Here is a 23,645-nt window from a genome sequence, read left to right as displayed (position 1 = left end):
TGGAATTGTAGACAGAATTTAATTTACGACTACAATATTTGTAGTATTTGTCTGTATTTCACCGTAATTGTTACATGGTTACATTCTAACACTGTGGATGTGGGTTTTGATTCCAATCACTATTTACTGTTACACTACATGTGATTCCTTATTTCTGTCCATCAGTTTAATATTATTTTACAGTCTCAAAAGCTGCTGTAAGCCACAATATTAATAAGAACTGAAGTGCAAACCACAAGGAAAATCTGAGGCCCCATACATGTGCATGTATTTTCATCCCTACTATATAAATGATACAAAGTCCGGCACTCGCAAATTTTGTGCGATTTTGACCTGTGCTCGACAAAATGTTTTTAGGTATCATGACGATTATTTAATTAGATTACAGAAGAAATAAAATGAACAAAAATGTGTAAGTATGCAACACGTTCTACTTTGGTATTTTGTGTCTTCCGCAATACAGGGTTTCGGCAGATAATCGAGTAGTTCGTCCAAAAAAAAAAACCAAACGAACAAATTGATAAATGGGAAAATTGCACCAAAATGACGAGTGCCGGACACCGTATTTGTCAAAGCATCATGTATGCTACTAAATACTTGTATTTGATCCTTAGATAGCGAGAACAAAATAGATTGGGTAGGTCAGCTGTTATTTTATTTTAATTATTTTTGTTTTATTATTTATTTTCATTGTCTTTTTTTTTACTACATTCGCACCTGCGTGTTCAAATAAAATAATAATAATAATAACAATAATAATGATAATAATAATAACAATAACAATAACAATAATAATAACTACAATGATGTGCAAAACATTAGTGATTTCCATTATTTATGCACTCACAATTTAAACAGCACAATATAACACTTCGATGGCCCGCTCTTGCTACCAGCAACTGGATATCAGTGTGGTGGTGCCCAGTGGTGTTGCTGACAGCGAGAAAGTCACGTGCCGACCTGCAATTAGCAACCACTAACCTTAGTCACTATACGTAGACATATAGAATAATAAACTGGACACGATGTATCTTACAACAACTGATTTTCAAATGTATCTACCAAGCGAAAGTGAGTTAGATACTTTCGGAAACCACGAGTTGTAGGATCAATCCTCTCCAGCGGGCATGAGTACATTAATATATTTCTTACACACCCTTAATTACCTAGTAATATTACGTGACACACCGTCATCCCAAGTTGTTCCTTCCTACATGTGAGGTTTGATGGTTCCATATGCATCTGTATATGCAAGATATGGTCCGGACAAGAAAAGGTTAACGGATGGACAACGCCATACCAAAATATAACCCATCATAGATAGGAGTATAAAAAGTCAGTTTTATATAGTATAATGGGAAAACATATAAAAAGCCTCAACATTAGGTTGAAAGTATAAGTTAATGACTCCATAGACGTAAATGACGTTTATAGGTCCTCGAGACACTTGGGTCATGACCTCGGAACAGCCAATTATAAGTCTCAGAAGTGATTTGCAACATACATGTGTATGTTGGAGACATTAATATTGATCTACAACGGGTCATCCCATATACGGGTGTGTAAGAAATACAAATACACGTAAGAAATCGAACCCTGCATATAATTATTGCTCAATACGAACAAGTAACTAGAGTATATTTATGGTATTTACATTAACCAGCCGTGAGAGTTTATCACTATAATTTATTCAATAATGTTTAAAATGTACCGGTGGTTTAACATAAAAGTCGCTGCCATTTTAGGTGTTGACACTAGGAATTCGAAAGAATTAAGGCTTAACATTTTTTAACATACCTTAGTTTGTACATAAGAGTAACATATAGCATAAAATAACATAAAACCTAGAGAAAATGAATAGCATACGTACATAATAGTAAGCACTTATCCCACATGCTTCCATACAAACACAGCAACAATAAAACACACAGGTAATGTGTCAGTTATTATATAGGAAGGTGTTAATAAAATGATATACAACTCTTTTCCAATTTCCGACACTTATTGTTATTTTAAAAATTATTTATTTTTATTTGTGTATTAATATTCAAACATATATACATGTACATATACAAATATTTTACAATAATAATTATATATTGTAACAGCAGTATATACAACAGCAGCAAAACGAGAATAAAAGAGGTCTTCATTATTTTAATAGTGTGTTCCGGTTTTCATTACAAAGATTTTCATGAATCATGTATAGGCTCATTCCACGCAAACTCATCCTGGGATGCAAAAATTAAAATTCATCTTATCAATTCAAAAAGTACTTTTTTAATATTTTGGGTATATTTATGTTAAATAACAAACAAATCATAAACAGTGAGATAATTTTGTGTGTCGCTATTTGAAAATACAACACCTGCAAACAAAACAAAACACAAACAAATTGTTAAGTTTGTTCTTTGCTTAAAATGTTAGTTTTACCAAAATGAGTCAGTATAGTCATTTGACAGACAACTGGGTGTTCTAAGATTTACCACCTCTTTCTTTTCTCTTCATATAACAGGTTTATTTGAAAAACAATACAAAAGTAACACTATTTTGCATGTAACACACGTAATGCAAATAACCAAGAAAAACTAGTAAAATATTGAATCATTTAAAATGTTTTCAGGTTAAAAGTTAGAATACCAATATGAAACAAATTTGACCATTTTTGGTTTGCAAAAGCTGCAAGTTATTATACAATGCAGCCTTTATTGAGTGTAACACACGTAACGTTACGTGTGTTACATGGGGTAGAGGATGAATGTTTTAGCCAACAAACATGTCTTTAAAGGTAGGGTCAACTCAAACAAGAGCCTTATGTGTTGGAAAGATGCATACCTGGACCACCAACACATACTGACACTTTAGCAAATGAAAAACGCGTAATTTTAGAGTTAATAAAAAAACATGATTATTCCTGCTAACTGGGGGCAGCCATTTTGTTTTGTTTTTGTGACGTCCGGTGGGATAGCTTGTGGCGAAGTGACATCAGCTCCTGACCATCTCCTGTATGTACAGTGTAAACAAAAGCAGTAATTTTCGACAAGGCGCTTCTTTTTAATCAACCTGACTTGTAAAACAGCATAAATGATGTAATAATATAATAAACTATTTAACTAAATAGATTTCAAATCCACCAGAAAGAATATTAAAACAAATAAATAAATTACTTTTTAATTTTGTATGGCAAAACAAACCTGACCGGATAAAAAGAACAATACTAGTGCAAGATTATGAAAAAGGTGGGTTTAAAATGATAGATATTATACATTTCTCTACAGCATTAAAACTGACTTAGATAAAAAGACTGTTTGGGTCAAATTCTAAATTGGCAAATATTTTTCAGTCTATAACAGGTTTAACAACCAGAGACTTAGTTATACAAGGTGATTTTTTAATTCAGCTTAGGATAAAGAAAATTAAAAATATGTTTTGGAAGGATGTATTAAATAGTTGGATTTTATTTCAACAAAAATTAACATTTCAAAATGAAGAAGAAATTCTAAGTTTGAACATTTGAAATAATAGTAATATACTAATAGACGGAAAACCTATATTATATAAGAATTTCATTGAAAAAGGTGTTACATTTTTATATGATTTACTAGATAGCCAAGGGCAGTTTATGGATTATAACACTTTTAATGCAAAATATAATATACAATCCAATTTTTTAGAATATGCGTCTTTAATATGTGCAATCAAATTATTTATACGAAACAAAACTAATTTAAATAAACAAACATACGAAGTGCCTAAACATCCAGTATTTCCTTCGAAAATAAAGCTTCTTGCGAAAAACAAATCGGGAAATAGAGAAATATATAAAGTACTGAATAATGCTACTGTAGTTCCTACATCACAATTGAAATATTCTCGTGAAGCATGCTGTTTTCCTACTTCAAAATGGGCAAAGTATTATAGTCTTCCATTTATGATTTTGAAAGACCCAACTCTACTATGGTTTCAGTACCAAATTTTACATAGGATTATACCAACAAATTTGTTTTTATATAAAATAAAGTATATTGCTTCCAGTACTTGTAACTTTTGTAATCAGCAACCAGAAACATTGCAACACTTGTTTTATGATTGCCCTAATGTCAGTGAACTTTGGAAAACTATAGAACAATGGTTACAGCAAAAAGACAAATATATTCAGCTTGATAAAAGTATGGTTCTATTCGGCAGCATACATACAAATCATAAATTTGTGAATTGGCTTATTGTCAATGTAAAGCATTATATATATAGAACAAAACTTCAAAAGAATATACTTCATATAACTGGAATTAAAGCGACATACCCTAGTTTTTAAAACCGCATGTTCGTCTAAGTAGTAATGGTTTATGAAATAAGCTCGTTATTTTTTATGGTATTTCCCTGTTTAAACATAACAGACTTTAGCTTCTCTCTGTTATAACCATATCCAAATGTGTGTTGCAGATTTGTAGATTATCTAAAGTTAGCGTCCATTTTTACGGGCTGAAACTAGGGTCTGCATCTTTAAAAATGTAATTACAGATAAATTACAAATAGAGAACTACATACTCTACAAAAACTGTTCACATAAAGAGTTTGATGAAAACTGAGCACCTTGGCAAAGATGTCTAGAAAATTAAACTTAGCCTTAATAGTTAAAAATAACTCGAATATAAGTTGGTGGTTGGTTTTTTGTGGGGAGTTTTTGTAACCTAAAAGCCAATAATTATGTTTGTTTTCTATATTTGGAAATATGGATTTTTCTTTTCTTCTTTTCTCTGTCTATCTGTTTAATTTCTTTTTTATTATATATTTTGTCTGTCATTAATTTTGTGCTCCAAATTTGACTGTTTCAATTAACTAGTAATTTTAATGAATGCACTTTATATTTATGTATCTATTGTAAGATAATGATTTCAGGGCCCCAACCCTGACATTATCAATATATAAATATCTGGGACAATAAATATATTTGAAAAAAAATAAAATATATATATATATATATATTTCAAATTGCATTAACGGAACAAAATGGGGTTATAGTATTTTTCTCTGTTAAATAATCCAAAGGAAAAATGTACACTATTAGGCCTATTGATATGCTACGTTGGAGCAAAAACGACAACCCACGATACTCAAGTGATAATTTTCTTTTCTTTGGGACTACGTAATTGGTCAGTTCTGTGGTTTTAGATGGAAAAGTCTACTTAATCAATAGCTTTATAGAACTATTTACAGTAATAAACCATGTCCATTACAATTTTAGGGGTGACAGGTAATATTCCACAATACCGGTATGTATTTTTGTGTCTAGACAGCGTCAATTAATTGCGCTCGTCTGGTTACCAACTCAAATACACACCTGCCAATCAGGAATCACAGGTAGAAGCGACTAACAGCATAGACCTTAAACTAAGAAAACAATCCATGTATCATTTCAGTACGTAGGTTAATACATGGGCAGAACATTGCGTTTCTTGTTTCGACTTGTTGTGTAGCCACTTTGACAATGGTATTTTATTTTGTATTGAAAAATAATATATATAGTGCTGGATATACTTATTGCTGGCTTACTGGGATGTGTATTATTACAGAACATTGCAATGTATGACTATTTATCATCCCGCAAAAACCAGGTAGATTGTGTTTCTCTAGTTCTAAGGCTCATTCCTGACATTATGCGTTAAGTATTATGTAACCACCAGCTCGCCAGAGGGCATACTCACTGAGATGGTACAAAATGGCTGCGCCCATTATATATAATAGCCGTCACATTTAACCATTTGATTAATTAACTATACGATTATACGTGTTGATATTAAGCAATAATGTGCATTATATATCGTTGAATATGCATACCAGGCCAAATGCCTTAATTGTCCTCTCCTTTAAGTAATAAATTGTACAAGACCATCCAAATACAGTCAATGTGAACTCCGCTACTGTCTGTATACATGTATTGAAGTATTTATTTATATATTTATGTACTGGTTTTACACTTAACATTAGAATATTTAGAGTTGGGAATTTAGTTATGGAGTTAAAAATAATATCTTGACCTGTCTTAGCTCCCAAGCATGCCAGCAGGAACTGGAGGTTCAATTCTGCAAAGAGCATACATGGGCAGAAATTAATGGTACATGTATCTACTGGTACTGGCCACTTCCATTTACCCTTTTGTAAGATAATCGACTAACGTGAGAGCCCCAACCCTCTTAGGAATCTGGCCTTTTAAAGGACAATAAAAAGAAAGAAAAAAAATATTTATTTAACGACGCACTCAACAAATTTTATTTACGGTTATAAAATGGGTCAGACATATCTCTGTTAAATAATCCACACAGATTTTGAGAGGAAATTAGCTGTCGATACTACATGGGCTACTCTTCCGACAACCAGCAAGATATCTTTTATATTTTTCTTTTCCACAGGACTAAGATAGCACAAACCATGGCCTTTGTTGGAACAGTCTATGGATCAATAGCTCGGTGCAAAGTGGTTTACACCTAAACCATGAGCATTGCGGAGCACTCACTCAGGGTTTGGAGTCGGTATCTGGTAAAAATCCCATGCCTCGACTGGGATCCGAACCCAGTACCTACCAGCCTGTAGACCGATGGCCTACTACGACGCCACCGAGGCCAGTTTTAAAAAGCAACAAATACCAGGGCTCACCCTGTCCATTGCCAAATTAGCCAGCTGCTAATTTTAGATGCGAAGTAACAGCATACAACATTTAGTCTTTAAGAAAAAAATCCGTCTTTAAATTAGTCACTAGGTGAATACATGGGCGAGTAAATTCTCGACATATATATCGAGAATGGTTGTGTAAAACTTTGACAATTCTTTTATTTGTGATCCCTGCAACATAATATATATAGTGATTACCAATCATTGCTGGTGAAATAGTGTTTATATCATAAGGGACACAGATGATCAAAATTTGGCAGTTCAACAAAAACCAGGTCCATTGTGATATATTGATCTCTTCCTTCCTGAAATTATTACAAGTGGCTTTGCCCCACCCCCTCCCCAGACCCCCATACTCCAGGATTTCTGCCAGAATGGTAAAATGGGTATGGTGGCCATACCTAAATTTTTTGGCAGACTTTTATTACTTTAAGTTAACTTTTTGACAAAATTACTCTTATCATTACTCTTAACCCTATAACCCTAAACGTAACCTACCTATTTTATTTCTGGGGGAGCCCGCCCCCCCACCCCCCCAATACCCCCTGTTGACTGGTTGCATTCAACTCCATAGCGCCATACCCAAAAATTTATTTCTGGCAGAAAACACTGACCCTATCCAACCAGCAACTAATTTTTCACTATAGGTAGCAGCTCTATAAATGTATCTTCTTTAGTGTCTTCCTAAACAATGTAATTCATCTTTAATATAATGATACGATTACTATTAAAAATGTAAAACATCACATTTTATGCAAAGGCTGCAATTAATAGCCAATGAAATTTACCAGTTGCCTTCTTAGTTTGACAAGTCTGATGTAAGATTTTGTAAAAGGAGGTTCAGGATGCACTGACTGGAATATTAGTACTACAAGTATGAGTGAGCGTAAACAGGCAATATTATTTGAGTGATATTTGCCACTGAAAAAAGGTGGGTGGTGCTAACCCCCTGAAAAAAAAAATGAAAAAAAAAAGCCCACCCAAATACACCTAAACAGTGTCGTAGCATGGGCGGGGCCTCGAGGAGTGCTAACGGTCCACTGGTTAGGGCGCACAATACTTACATTGCCCCAGGCACTGGTAACCCACGCTACGCCACTGCACCCAAACGTCATCTTGCATTTTGCCTACACAAATAATAAACTTTCACGACGTGGTGAAATTTTAGTTGTGGATCCAAGGGGTGGATATGACTTTTTTTTTTTTAAAAGTGCACATCGACTTTACCTGTAGGAACCGGGAAGAGAGATTACGTGCCCCACCCCTCATCCCCCACTTGTGAGCCTTTTTTTTTTTTCAATCACATTAATGTTGTGAGAGTTTAGTGAACTAGGCCCCTGGTTTTAAACTTTATAGACGTGATCAACATAATTACCAAATTAGTTTCTAAACTAGCGACTCAACTTACTTTCCTCTTCTATGGTTGGCAGATATGCGACTTTTTCAATCAGGCCACCGAAGTGTCGAGGTCTATGCGAGGCATTCAGCTGTCTGAAAATTGAATTTATAGTCTTTAATCAGACAGTATATGTGTAATGCAAAATAATAAAAACAGAAGGATAAGCTTCTTGTAAGATTAAGTAAGTTCATTTTATGACATTTGTGACATAGTGCACATTCTCAAAATAAACAAGTTAAAACTAAGGGCTGGTGATAGCAAGAACAGTTTATGTCACAAAGTCATGATTCTAGAAGAAAAAAGTTATACGATATAAAACAATTCAGAAAATTTAAAAAGAAGGAAATAAGGATATATTATTCAAACTACCCCAACATTAGTTGTAATCCATGTAAAAATGTATAGTGATTCGTTTCGAACCCTATATAGCTGTTTGGTAGTAATACTAATATGAATAAATGTTCTTATCCAGATTCACACATTTTCGTTTAATTCGGGCAAAAGCGCCCCCCCCCCCCCCCCCCCCCCAAATGGTAGCCTGTATGCCTATGGCGAATACAATACTGCGTACAAGTGTGTACGTCAAATCTGTTTGTGTAAATCGCTGACACAAACTATTATACAATATATAATCAATTTGGTGTGTGAATATAATATTCTATGGATCTATGATCTGAAATAAAATGTTTCATTATTACTGACCGGCCTCAGTGGCGTCGTGGTTAGGCCGTCGGTCTACAGGCTGGTAGGTACTGGGTTCGGATCCCAGTCAAGTCATGGGATTTTTAATCCAGATACCGACTCCAAGCCCTGAGTGAGTGCTCCGCAAGGCTCAATGGGTAGGTGTAAACCACTTGCACCGACCATGTAGTGATCCATAACTGGTTCAATAAAGGCCATGGTTTGTGCTATCCTGCTGCTAATCGGAAAGAGTAGCCCATGTAGTGGCGACAGCGGGTTTCCTCTCAAAATCTGTGTAGTCCTTAACCATATGTCCAACGCCATATAACCGTAAATAAAATGTGTTGAGTGCGTTGTTAAATAAAACATTTCTTTCTTTCATTATTACTGTTGATCTTGATATGTAAATTCAACATACTTCATTTTTACACATTTTGTTGGGGAGGGGGTGGGGGGGCAATCTCAACCCGATATTGGTAGTTTTAAGGAATAAATAGTTTACGGGTTTGTAAATTTTTCTATTAAGACACTTATTTAAACTACAACAAATCTGATGTTAATTGTGCAAACCGTGCTCTAGAAATCAAACGTCAAACAAAAGAGAATAGTGGACTGCCATCATTTGTGGAATCAATGATCGTAACAATTTCTGATTATGCCAACTGAGTCACAAATAGTGTGTGTATTCATAATACTGTATTAAAAATAATGATAATGACAGTTAATAGTAATAAAAACAAACATTCTGATAGTACTGCTAAAGCAATAAATGTTGCCTACTTGGTCAAATAAATTTTCATATCTTCTAAGTTCAATGGCCATACTTATCTGAAAATTGGGTAAATCGCCATGAAAGTTACTCTTTCTCTGTAACAATATGCTATATACAAAATTTCATCTCAATGTCTTCAGGCATTGCACAAAAAATAAAATAATAAAAGCCCGGAAAACACATTTTCCTATCTCCTCAGTTCAAGGGTCATAATTCTGTCAAAAATGGGGAAATCGCTATAAATTTCACACTTAATCTGTAACAGTACATGATAAAGCTATACATAAAATTTCAGCTCAGTAACTCAAGGTATTGTGAAAACAAAAACATCCGGACAACTATATGTGGGACAGACGGACGTACAGACAGAAGGACGGTGATGAAATCTATAGTCTCGTCCGGTTGGACCGGTAGGGGACTAATAATAATCCCAAAGAACATGATTACATTACTGATTATTACTGTAATAATAAACAAGAAAATAATGAACACTTTTTGCTCTTACGTTTTATGAGTATAGCTTTGATGTTTGCCCACCAGTAACATTGAGTATGTTTTTTTAGACATGTTAATTGCACATTTTTGAACTTATACATTAAACTAATGTGCCAAGTTTTGTTTTTGTTTTGTTTAATGATACTACTAGAGTACATTGATTTATTAATCATCGGCTATTGGATATCAAACATTAATTGGTAATTCTAATATATTAGAGAGAAAACCTGTTACATGTTTTCCATTATAAGCAAGGGATCTTTTATATGCACCATCCCAGACAGGATAGCTTCCACCACGGCCTTTGGTATACTGGTTGTGCTGCATTGGCTAGAGCGAGTAATAGCCCAATGGGCCCACCGACGGGGATCGATCCCTGACTGACTGCGCATCAAGCGAGCACTTTACCACTGGACTATGTCCCGCAATATATGCGCCAAGATACATCTAACACACAGTACTAAGGTTTCGCAACAATACTATTACTGTTAGTTTCGCAGATCGGGAGGATAGTGAGTAATAGTGACCATTTACGTCAATTTGATTAAAATTAGCTCTACTGGGTCTACCAGTAGATTTAACAGCATTGCGTGGACTTCCATGTCCAGGTGACATTTCATCTATAAATAACAATTTATGGGAATGGGAACTCTATTAACGTGCCCATATCCTTAAAGGTTCAGGCACGCCGACCACGGATCCAGCCTCTGACATAGCCAGTGGGTGGTTCCAGGGCAGAATAACAATTTAAATATCGACCAATCACAGTTCGCCTTTTATAGCATTATTCAGCAGCATGCAAATTATAAAAATATCGGGCGAGACTATTTATGCAATAGGCGAACTTGTTGGTCTATTTCAACATTGAAAAAACAGGTGGAAAAGTGCAGTAATAAACTCTGGATTGTATACTAGTATAAACAGATTTTATGGCTATACTATAACGGTTTGTTTTAGTCTTGAAACAAATTTTATATAAAATTATATATTGCAATTAGTTTCCGGCATACTTCGTATACCCTCAGCATAATCCCGAATGTTTTCAAATTCTTTTCAAATCACTGGCATGATTTTGCAAGTAAGGTTTTGATTGGTTGAATGAAAGGTCAACTGGACATGAGCTCCAACGGGCTGCTGTTAGATCCATATGTAATATTGGAGCTCATTTTAATTAGATTGCCATTTACGTGTATCAGGCCTTTGAATCGTAAAGAGTGGGAAGCAAACTGTCCCGTTTCTAGTAACGTCACAATCTACACTCGAAGTTTATTCGCATTTCTCTCAAACTGTTTACTGTACTTACGAGGACACAGTAATCGGTGCACAGGTCTGTGGAAAGGTGCTTTAATACGAAGAAGAAAAAGGGTTGCAAAGTTTACAGTTAATTTTTGCCTAAATCAGGATTAGCAGGCCCGTAACCAGCCTGTCAAATGGTGTGTATATATATATATATATAAACAATCGCTCCTGCTACTGGATAAAAGTTGGGGGGGGGGGGGGGGGGGGGGGGGGGGGGGGGCATGGGGTTCGGCGGGCGGCATGCTGTTCCGGCAGTTGATGGTGTTGACGCTGATGTTGCTGTCGCCGATTTTGTCGCAGTTCAGCTGTACTGTAACTATATGTAGTAAACTTTGTTTGGTTTTTGGTTTCAGGATTAGATTTGACAGTTTGTTATAAATAGTACAGTTTAATACTATTATTAATACACTGGAAGTTGTTTGGCAGATGAAATAATATATCTATTAACACTGAATTTACTGAACAAATGAAACTAAATGAAGTAAAAAAAAAAAACTAATCTTTAATGAAAATTTCGAAATTGTAATTGCTTAGTAAGTCGTTTTTTACATGGCAACATGGATGGTTAACAGTAATTATGCATGAATCATGCTACATTATATAATTAAATTTGTTGACATTTTAAATTATAGTTTTTACCTGTACATTCATGTGTACACTGCAGTAACCAATAAGTATCAGTATGGCATTATATTATCAACATCAAATATTAAATGAAGTTTTGTATTTTTTTCAATTGGATGGCAATTATCTAATTGAATATTAATCATAATGCATTAAATTAAAAAGTAAACTAAAAGCAAAACACTTATTCCACACTGGACACTACATTCCAACATTATTTCAGACAATTTAATAAAAACCTAATGATAAAGGAAAAATATCTGTGCAGCACAAGTGAAAAAAAAGTTTGAAGTTGGCTGCCTTTCGGCTTTCCATTAGTCCGATTTTATTCACATGGTTTAATAGCTGTGCCGGCAAGAGGGAAAAGTCGAATAAGACCTCTCAAGAGTTCGGTAGCACATTCGTAATGAGCATGTCCCGAAATCGTTGTTTCACAGGTTAATTAAGTCAAAGACTGGAACCCATAAAACAAAGTAAATGAAAGGAACAGTGTCATACGAAAGGCCTCAATGGAAATGTACTAGCCGTGCTGCAGATGCACGTACGGAAAATTCCGAACTGTCACGAATCGATAATCAAAACCGTCCGTTTACGGAACTCCCCCCACCCCAACCCCCGTACAAAATATCGTGAACCTCTGTTGTGCTGCACATATATTCTTCGTTCAAAGTTTACTATGCACATTTATTTAGAGTACCAGCTGAGTTTCACAAATAATTATATTTAACAAAACTGATAACATGCTTAGCAGCTATCATAAATACATCACATTTCAGAATGAGATCGCTAGTATACCATTTAAAAAAAATCTAGTGTATATTATGACGCGAGTGCAAATAATTTTTACATGCTCATATACCACTAGAGTTTCAAGCATGCCCGTCCTGGGGCCTATTATGACGCACGGTAGGGATCGCAGGATTGTTGGCGGGCTCTCAAGATTTGTAAACTGAGCAGGCCCATAGGACGGATTTTCAAAGTGGGGGGCAGGGTTAATTTTTATAGTTGTTCTATCATCAGATTTCCGTATTAGCATTATAAGACATTCGAAAGTCCCGAAATAAAAAAAATGGCGAAAAAAGTCTGAAGTTGGGCTGCCTTTCCAATTTTATCCAAACATAAATCGTGAAAAAACCACACACATTACAGCGATACTGCAACGATGTCACCGATATCTACTTCGCTAAGACTGCATATGCCAAAATACATACAATTTTTGTGAATCGGTTGCAATTTCATCATCGATCATCGGTTGTAATCGGTTAGCACTAATCGATGGACTTTCAATTATACAATTGGTTAGAATGTGTAGGAACTTGGAGAGGATCGGACAAATTCGGAACAATGCACCTATTTCTAAAATATTTATATGTATATCATGATGATCATCTAAAATGTCTGAAGTAGTAATTTTTACTTTTAAATGTTCTTACATTAACATTCCAAACAGATATCTTTTACATGAGAAAATGAAATTTGTTGCAGGTTTGTAGAATATTTTGGGGAAGAATATAGCAAAAACATAAATGTAGAGTTCAGCTAGCATAATGGATTCATTTCTTCAATATAGGTCCATATCCATAAGCAACTGAAAAGCTACATTTAAGCATTCTATAGTGATACATTGTTTAAGTAGTTTGGGGTTTTATATATATATATATATATTATATACAAGTGAAACAAAATGCACGGGAAAACATAGGAAATTGCTTAAAGCAAAAACAACTATACTTCAGACTTAAAATATGCTGGCATATGGGTTTGTTTTCACGTGTAGGTAAAATAAAAAATGACAATAATCATATCATAATACTTTTATTTTACTTTGTGTTAATGACTGCTTGAACCTTTAAAAAATTAACAAGAAAGAAGTTTTGCCTGTATATAATATATATTAATTATTATAATATAATATTATTATATTATATGACATTATGTCAAATATGACAGTTACTAAAGTTTAATATGTTTATAGTCTTGATCAGACTTGTTCTTTAACACAGTTGTCAGTTTCTAACTGAATAAAACAAAACAAGTTATGATGTATCTATTCATTAAACTGTGTTCACCATATGGTTTCGTTTTCGCCAACAAAAACAAGGCCAAAGAATTTAATTTTTACGATTTTTAAGACCCGTTATTAGAATTTGTTTTCAATTATTATATTCAATCTGCAAAAGATATGCTACATTTTTGTGCCTCTATTATAGTGAATAGTATTCATAATCCATTCATAACAGTTGTAAATAATTTTGATTATATAAATTGTGTTAATTTAGAATCAATTCATTAATTTTTTTATCCTGGCGTCACGTGTTTTCGATCGTTTAAGCGAAATATATGAATAAAATATAAATAAAAAATTGTAAGTATTTAATAATTTACCTACCTGTTGCCACAATAGTTTACCACATAAAACACCAGTAATCCGCAATGAATTCCATAATATCCTTGGAGAAAACGTCTTGCTTTGTCGTAAAGGAATTTCCTCTGTATTTTAATAACGTCACATGTTTTCGATCGTTTCGTTGGTCGGCTATTTTCTCGGTCGCTGTTGCGTTGTATGGAGCACTATTGATGTCATATTTTACACTTAATTCCACGTTATATAACTGATTTAAAAATGTTTGTAACTTTCAATCAATGTTACTTAACTTTCAGAATAAGAAAAATTTAGGCTAAACGTTTAACATATTTTACATAATTTTTTTCAGTTTTTTTTTACTCCAGTGATTATTACTCTTCCATTCCATTATGGCAAGGACACCAAAATTCGGAATGTCTCCGTACAACCCTAACTGGAGTGCAAAATTTTAAATGTACCCAATGCTGACATGCCGGATAGGTGCATTGTGCCCACGAAACGAAGCAAAGTGAAACACAGTGTTTGTATTCGTCTGGTTGGCTCTTCTTGCACTTGCAGCAAAGATCGCTAGGGTCGTCATATTCCTCCGATGTATCGTCTTCATCTTCAAGCTGCTGTTTTGTGTTAGCACTGGGTGGGAAAAGAATTCCTGACGTACTTGGTTTTGGTGAATCTTCAGTTTTCTTTGATTTTGTACATTTTCTTTTCTGCAATCCTTCCTTGTTTTGTTTGTTCTTTTGATGTTCCCTGATATCTTCCAAAACAAATCTTCCGTGATGGCTTTACCACTGACCACAGCACTGATACTTTCCTCTTCTTAGTAGGTTTTGGTTTTCTTGTGATCACTTCTTCTGCAGTTGTGAAAAACGTCTTGCATTTTGATGAATTGTCTTCACAGTTGACAGTTGCCCTGGTTTGTGATCATTTTCTGACTCCATGTTGTTGCTTAAAACAGCTGAAGGCAGGAATGTTGAAGGCTGTATAACGTCTCTATGAAATGGATAAATCCCGGTCTTTCTGAACGATGACTGCAGGTTGGCGGGTGTGAGTGCTGCACAGTAAGCTTTCCAGACAGTCTCACAAAGGGAATGTCTGTCAATACCCGATGTTGCATGTTCGCGTATGTAGGTATGTCTCATGCCATTGTAAATGCGTTCGAACGGGCCGAAACATCCCACATCCATTGGCTGAAGAACATGCGATGTGTGAGCAGGTAATACAAATAATATTATGTGCCTCTCTCGTGCCCACTGGATCAGGGAAACATTTATGTGTGACGTGTGACCATCATAAAGAATTAAGACAGGCTTGTCAGAAGATGCTGCTGGAACATACTTTGAAAAATGTTCTTTAAGATACTTTTGAAAAATACCAGTATTCGACCAACCCGTTTCACTAACGGTTCCTGCAGTGCCTGCCGTACAACCTGCTAACAATTCCTCCCGCATGCGCTTTCCCTTGAAAACAAAATACGGTGGTATGGCAACACCAAGGGCATTTCCACACCCAATAACCGTAGTAGTGTTGGACCTGCTCGTTGTTACAGCAACTGGGACATTGGAACGTGATGCAACAATAGATGGGGGTTTGTGATTTTCTACGATGCCTTTTTCATCAATGTTGTAGATGGACTCTGGACTGTTTCGTAAATCATACTTGTCTAAAATCTGTTCCAGGCTATCAAAGTATTTGTTGATGGTATCTTTTGATGTTGCTTTGGCACGCATGATTTCAAGTGATCGTGGTTTTTGAACTCTAAGCTCGGGCCATCGCTTCATAAACCCATAAAACCATCGCAGGGAAAATGGTTTTTCACCCTTTTCTCTTTTGCCAAGATGAACAGCAAGGTCTAAGGCAATATTAAGTACTTCAGTGCGGGTATACCCAAAGCCCACAGATGACATAAACTCAACATGTGTCACTAAAGTTTGCTCCTCTTCTTGAGACAACAAAGGGTCTGGTCCTGACTTAACACAATCGATGTCCGTTGGTACATAATTTTAAAAGGAATATCTTCTTTTTTTAAAAATTAAATATAAAATTTATTTATAATTATATAAAATACATACATAATTTATTGAATATCAATTCTAAATTTGCCCATAACTGTGGCAAATTTTAGCTTATGGGAAAAACCCTTAATTAAAATATGTCCAAAACAAGGTAACGTCAAAAACAACATAAGATTTGCCCCAAATTGTCTTCCATATATTTTTATGGTTGCATGAGTATCACGTGGTGTATCACGTGACTTTTGACGGATGTGACGTCAGTGTAGCAGCCGACAAGTTTACAACATTTTTTGACAACTAGATATTGCTCCGTAAAGCATTTTCTTCATACCAAATATGTACATTAGTGAAAACTGATAAAATATACTATGGTTGTTGATATTTGAGTTAAAACTTACCATTGGAAACTTGACACGCAGCATTTTTCTCTCGGAACAAAAGCAGTGACTTCCGTGTTCGTTTTCGTTCTTGTGGTGACGTCAATGCTCGCGCATTCTCGCACTATTGCAATTACAAATGAGCGATCAGAAACGCGTGTCGATCGAAAACGTGTGACGGTACGATATATTTTACAAACTATTCGCAGGTATTCATGAACGTAATGCCTATAGTATCAGTATTGACATCAAGTGTGAGCAATGTGTGTTGATAAAACGCGGTTGGACCAGAACGCTGATAAATAAAAAATTTCCTTTAAAAAAATTAATAAATTAAGTGTTCGGCAACTGTACATAATTAAGAAACATATATTTTTTCATGTAGTTGCCTTAAAAATTGAAAATGACGAACCGCACATGCGCAGTACGATACTTTTTGCAAACGCATGCGCCTGAACGCAGTTACAAACGTCGAACCCTTTCCTGTTTAACGGAGGGTGTTTCACTTTTATTTATTAGAATGGATTTGTTTTACGTCCACATTGTTGATTTTTTACATTACTTGATTGCAATTTATTTTGTTTAGGTTTTGTTGTCGTTAGGTGAACGCAATTTGGGACGTCGAGACTCGATGGTACGGGTGTAATTAAGCAAATACTTATGTACGAAGGGCTGTCGTCGGCGTTAATGTTTATTTTGCTAAACGCGGGGTACGTACCTCGTCTCTAGTGGTGTCCCACTCTTCATCTTGGCTCAGCCTTGGTGAATATTTCTTCCTAGACGCTGTTTTGGCGGTCTCTATCATAATTCTCGCTCTCACAAAATGTCGCGCGCCCTGTACTTCAGACGTAAACCTCACGTTCGTGGCTCTGTCAGCGATTGGCTATTTAAAACGAGCCAATGGCGTAATTTTCCACTTGTAGCACGCTGATTGGTTAACTTTCAATCACTTGCACAACTTTAAGTCTAAGAATAATATTTTGCCATAGACCTACCCCAGGGCCGTCGTCGGAGCAGGTGGTAGGGGGAGGGTCCCTATGTTTTTTAAAGTTTATTTAAAAAAAATAATAATAATAATAAAAAAAATAAAAAAATAAAATAAATATATATATCAATTTATACTGTCAAATTCAAGCATACTTAGCCTACAATATTCATGAAGACACTAGTCTAGTATGACTAGGAACAGTGTGTCGGACTATTTGTAAAAAAATCAACATAAAATTTTGAACTGAGGCCAAAAAGGTTTAAAGTTCGACTAAGCCTTTACCTGGAGGCGAAAGTTCTTGGAGAGGGACTACAGTGAGGTGATGAGCGGAGTAGCGGCTTCCATTTCTGATCTTGTAGAAAGGTGATGACACTTCTGTAGTCGCTGCCGAAGAGAGCCGTGACGATCCATTTCGCTGATCAGGATCGCTTGGCAGTAGACATCTCCTCGGCGTTGACTTGGGACTAGTCCCTACTTGCCGGCTGGTGACTTGATGGGATGAAGTGCAAAGGCACTTCCATCAGGGAGGGATTTAAATTCCTCTTCAACCACTCTGCCCGTCAGCGTCGTCTTGTCTGTAGTGTCCCCCTGTATGAACTTCAGGAACTCGGACTGATCTTCCCGATCTGCAACTTCCAAACGGCTTCTGAGTCGGAGGACGTCCAAGGGTGTTAGCGGCGGGTCCAGCAAAGCTGGTCTTGACGTCTTGGGTCGAGTTGGGGGCGGCGACACAGAAGGGACCGCCGCTGGCGGTTGAGCCGCCAGTTGTGGTCCCCCTGAGCCACCCCTGGCGCACTCTGCCTCTTCTTCTATCTCCTCCTCCTCGTCTTCTCAACCCGGTCGCCGTACACCAAAGTCACGGTTGCCCATGACCTGGTGTACACGACGTGGTACTCCAAAAGCTGCCTGTAGCTAGTTAAAAGTCCCCCCAGGTGTATGTGTGGGGGGGTCAACTCATTGCTAGTTAGTAGCGGGCAACCATTTGCGAGTGTGATCCAAAACTGAAGCTGTCTGTAGCTATAGTACTGTCGGAAATAGAATAAAAAATTATTTTCGTCGATTATTTCTTACATATTAAACAGACAAGTAAATATTATGTAAATATCTATTTAATGATAGTCTACCTACTTTAGCATTTACTTGTTTTGGCTCCCATTGATGTACAAGGTGGTGTTTACTCTTTAAATTAAAATAAAGATGTCAGTAAACAGGTGATTTGTGCACTTTATTGGCACAGACTATAATAAATTTTGATAACGTGTTGCTGTTATAATATATGAGGGACTGTTTCTGATGACAGTTCATCCCTATTCCTCTCCAACGCAAAATATTTGTAGACATTTATAAGTAACTTTTAAGCAAAACTGTCAAGAACCATTTTGAGTTTGTGATCTATTATACTGGTATTAAAGGTGCTATCTCAAAGTTGCATAATGACAGCTATTGCAAATCATGTTTTTATTACATTTTGCTTTAACATTTAAAAACTACACCTTTAACTATATGCCCATAAAAGATTATAGGAAATAATTTTATTTACTAGTAGAAAATAATTTTTTATTTGATAATCTTTATCACAAACAGATGCTCACATATAACTATGATATAGCACCTTTAAGTTGTTGCACGATTGTGTAAATTTCTAATATTGAATTTATATTCACTAAATATGCTGGTCATAATTAATAATTTATGCTGCAATTCAAAATAATCGGTTAACTTGCAGTTTTAAATTAAAAGTTTGTTTATGGGTAAATGAAATTGACACATATCATCAAAATGTGTTATAGTCTGTTCCAATAAAGGTCACAAATCTCCTGTTTACTGACTTTATTTTAATTTCAAGAGTAAACACAACCTTGTACATCAAGGAGTGACAAAACAACTAAATTGTAAATTAGGTAGAGTATTATTAAATAGATATTTACAAAATATTTACTTGTCAGTTTAATATGAAAGAAATAATTGACGAAAATCATTTTTATTCTATTTCCGACACTACTTTAGTTAAAGGTCCCACCAGGTGTGTATGTGTGTGGAGGAGGTCAACTCAAGAAAGCAGACTTGTAAACGTTTTGTTTCATTGCTAATTAGTAGCGGGCAACCATTTGCGAACGTGATCCAAAATTGAAGCCGGTTTGATGAAACCACTGAAGTTACTGCTAACAACCTGAACGTGCCACAGATATAAAGTTTCATCATAATAATATGATGAAACTTTACATCTGTGGTACGTTCAGGTTGCTCAAATACGATATTTGCAGGAAGAATTTTTATAATTGCAAATAAGCTTAGTGCAGGCCCGTGCCATTGTAACCAAACTCTGATAAAGAGTTTGTACCCGATCCGTCAGTGCACCCCCACGCCCCCACCCCACTCCCAAAGTCATTCGATCGCAAATGTGAGATCACAGTCAACTAAAGGTCGAGGCATGGGACTCGGCAGAAACACGCATGGCAGGGGATGTGCGAGACCGTTTTTCAGTTTTAACCGAGATGTGCAAAATACGCAAGAACCGTGAATGTTATTTTTACCAGTGACGTCAGGAAGTCTACATTCCATTAAATGACGTCATTTTCAAGGGTCTATTCTACCATTTTTCATGTCGTAAACAAAAAGTGTTGATTCATGGAAAACAATACCGTTGTCTAAGTGTGTGTTAGCTTGGATTAAAAAACAGTATTAAAATTTCATTTAAGGAAGAACCAGGTAAAATTTATCGTAAAAACCATGTTCTTACAAATAAACAATACACATTTATCACAGAAAACTTTTAAATGGACAGTTCATATCTCGAGTGTCATTATTTTACAGGTGATGCGCCAGTTCCGGATCACTTCCGGATCACCTGTAGTTGCCGATCACTTTATCGGTATATTAAAGTTTTAGTAATTTGTAATGTAAATTTTATTTTTTAAATATTGTAACAAACAAATAATACATGTTTCTTGAAATTGTACGTTAGTCTTGGTTTTGTTTTGGACGCCGATATGTAACCGTGCACTGTTAAAAATGTACACGAGCAGACGACATGAATTGTTAAAAAAAAGAAAAGAAAAGACCTTTAAAGGCACTCAATCACAGATTTCATGGGTCTTAGTTCTCTAAATATGGATTATAAATGACAATTACATTAATTTGGAATACCAAAGCTCGCTATTGTATCACCCAAAACATTTTAAATTAATTGAACCACGATTGAGGGAATCCCATGACAACCTGTGAGCGGCTTCATTTTTAAAAATTGGAACTCTTTTATGAGGAGTCTAAAATGTACGACAAAACCGAGTATTGATGAGGCTATATATACGATAGCCATGTAAAATACCTTTGAATTTTATATACAGTGGACGACCGCTGTGTATAGAGATTTTAAAATAATTTAAAATATATTATTTCTTGACCAAAAAAACCCCAACAACAAACAAACACAAAACCCCGCTGAAATAAAATAATAAATAGTTGGAACATAAACTCACGATTTTTGTTTATTATTATTTGCGGATCACTCACAAAACGGAAGTATTTACGTTGTAATTGCTGCTAGATGGAGTAATGAACGCAGGGGCTATCTCAAGACTCCAAATCATTGAACACAGTGGAATTTTTTTTCCCCTCTATTTTTGTTTTGTTCCTTTTTCATAATAACAACAGTAATAATAATAATAATTTTAAATTTTGAATCTAGATTCGTCATTTAACCACTAGTTCATAATAATTCGACCCTGCATGTGTCAGACCCATATCATAGTAGCCCTAGACTGTTCGTCCCATGACCAGTCGTCCTCTACAAAATATTATTTTAAACGTTGTAGTTCCATCTATTTTTCTATTATTATTTTTGTTTCCTACAGGTAATGACAATATGTATATAATGTAAGACACTGTATTTTATAAACTGAAATTACGATTTTAAGTGTTCGTCCACTTGTCTCTCACGTTATATTTGTACATGTAATTTACTATTCGTACAGATACCAGCTGCAGTCATTCAACAGTAGAAGACCGGCCTCGGTGGCGCAGTGGTTAGGCCATCTGTCTACAGGCTGGTAGGTACTGGGTTCGGATCCCAGTCGAGGCATGGGATTTTTAATCCAGATACCGACTCCAAACCCTGAGTGAGTGATCCGCAAGGCTCAATGGGTAGGTGTACACCACTTGCACCGACCAGTGATCCATAACTGGTTTAACAAAGGCCATGGTTTGTGCTATCCTGCCTGTGGGAAGCGCAAATAAAAGATCCCTTGCTGCTAATCGGAAAGAGTAGCCCATGTAGTGGCGACAGCGGGTTTCCAAATCTGTGGTCCTTAACCATATGTCTGACGCCATATAACCGTAAATAAAATGTGATGAGTGCGTCGTTAAATAAAACAGTAAATGAATGTGATGAATGTTTAAACGACACCCCAGCACGAAAAATACATCGGCTATTGGGTGTCAAACTATGGTAATGCAAAAAAATAAGGCGATGGTCAACATCAATATAAAAATTGAAGATTTTAAAAAAGAAAAAGTGTAAAGAACTGTACAAAAATACAAATATCACAGACAGATACTGACTTTTACTAAAAATTTCAATTTGTGCTGTATTGGCCATTCTCAAAGAGAATGTTACACCCCTGCATCACGGTGAGGTTACAGCACGCGCAGGGGACATTCAACAGTAATGCTAATATAAATAAAATGTTAGGGGTTTTAATCCATTTCCGTTTAATTCGGGCAAAAATTAGTCTGCCCTGCCCCGTATGCCCTGTTCGATCGCCAGTTTAGACCCCACGTCTCTGCTAAAATTCCCTGCACACGTGTCTTGTATTTTCCCCATAAGACGATTCAGTATTGTTGTCCGTCACCCCCCCCCCCCCCCCCCCCCCCTTCAGTGTGAGAACCCCTCCACCGCATTGATTGCTTGGTTGATTGGAGAAAAAAAACCCCAAAAAAACAAACAAACAAAACATTTACTGTACAAAGAACAAAGAAGCACAAGTTTGATAACTTGGAGGACCTTTATAAAACCCTGCCACCGCCAGTGGTCGGTTTCGCATGTGCCACTGTCGTGCTTTTCGCATACTTGACTGCTCGTCTTTGGGATAGTGGGAAAGGGGTCCTCTGTTTTGTTTTGTCACCGAACTGAAAATCTCTTATACGGCTTCTCATTTCAACAGTCTGTACCACTATAAAGTGGATTAGGTCCTAATATTTTCAGTGGTATTATTATTATTTTTATTCAATCGCATTCTGATGCAGGAAAGTCAGTCGACAACTTACTGAACTGTGTATTCGCAAGGTCAATCTGAGCTAGCTCTAGTCTTTAGACCGTTGTTGAAAAATAATTTTGCATCAGGAGCAGATCCAGGAAATATTTTGTGGGGCAGTGGGACTAACCGGAAATGGGCTAATGGAACAACTCGTCAAAAGGGCATCCCAATGAAGGAATTTTTTTTTTTTTTTTAATTCCGCTTGGTCACTGTTTAGTGTGTATTATTATATTAATATTTATCATTATTAATTAGGGATCTAACCGTCCTGCTTCAAAATTACTTGCTTAAAAGTTACATTCTCTGGTTACCATATTATAACATCATGTACAAATATGAAATACAAGCTCAAATGCACTTTTAAAAAACTCGTGTGTGTTCGCTATGAACGGAGATCGTCAAAAGTATACGCTCGATTCGTCGCCTGTGCCGCCATAGCTCGGCAAAGCACAAACGACAGACTGTTGTCAGGTTCAGTTAACACGTGCGTTTGCCGATTTCAAATTGTAGGGTTCGTCTCAAAATATTAAAAGAAAAATATTGCGCTGTACGAAGAACGTTCGGTTGAGGATACAGTACTAGAGTCTTTCGTTAAAACCGGTTTGATCTTCACAACGTATTATCGACAATTGTACCTTCCTATTTCAGAATTAATATTTTATAAAGTGTTAGTAGAACTTTCAAAGTTTAGTTTGTATACTAGTAACAC

General features: G+C 35.8%; 3 protein-coding genes across 7 annotated transcripts in view; 1 reads left to right on the top strand and 2 right to left on the bottom strand.

Moving 5' to 3' along the window:
- The window catches only part of LOC121389947, a 113,710-nt gene extending 96,164 nt beyond the window's left edge, over nt 1-17,546 (bottom strand). For 2 of the 3 annotated variants that reach the window (XM_041521617.1, XM_041521613.1), the window contains exons 1-3: nt 17,412-17,546; nt 8,078-8,160; nt 848-960 (exon numbers count right to left, since the gene is read on the bottom strand). The gene's annotated coding sequence lies outside the window, so the exon portion shown is untranslated. Of the gene's footprint in view, nt 1-847; nt 2,210-8,077; nt 8,161-17,411 lie in introns of those variants that run through there. The other variant, XM_041521614.1, reaches the window with a different exon arrangement.
- On the bottom strand, nt 15,147-16,208 carry LOC121389752 (tigger transposable element-derived protein 1-like). Its single transcript, XM_041521401.1, has one exon. It carries the CDS (start codon nt 16,206-16,208, stop codon nt 15,147-15,149), a length of 1,062 nt encoding a protein of 353 aa, XP_041377335.1.
- A 2,747-nt stretch (nt 17,547-20,293) lies between the features above and the next one.
- The window catches only part of LOC121390625 (phospholipid scramblase 1-like), a 58,513-nt gene continuing 55,161 nt past the window's right edge, over nt 20,294-23,645 (top strand). For all 3 annotated transcript variants that reach the window (XM_041522490.1, XM_041522489.1, XM_041522488.1), the window contains exon 1: nt 20,294-20,390. The gene's annotated coding sequence lies outside the window, so the exon portion shown is untranslated. The remainder of the gene's footprint in view (nt 20,391-23,645) is intronic.

This window comes from Gigantopelta aegis, chromosome 15 (genome assembly GCF_016097555.1).
Source record: "Gigantopelta aegis isolate Gae_Host chromosome 15, Gae_host_genome, whole genome shotgun sequence".
NCBI classification, from domain to species: domain Eukaryota; kingdom Metazoa; phylum Mollusca; class Gastropoda; order Neomphalida; family Peltospiridae; genus Gigantopelta; species Gigantopelta aegis.
The sequence above is the reverse complement of the archived record's forward strand: the minus strand, read 5'-3'. Positions and strand labels throughout refer to the sequence as shown.

Coding starts and splice junctions, on each gene's coding strand:
- LOC121389752 (XM_041521401.1), bottom strand. CDS start 16,208: ATGTCATCTGTGGGCTTTGGGTATACCCGCACTGAAGTACTTAATATT.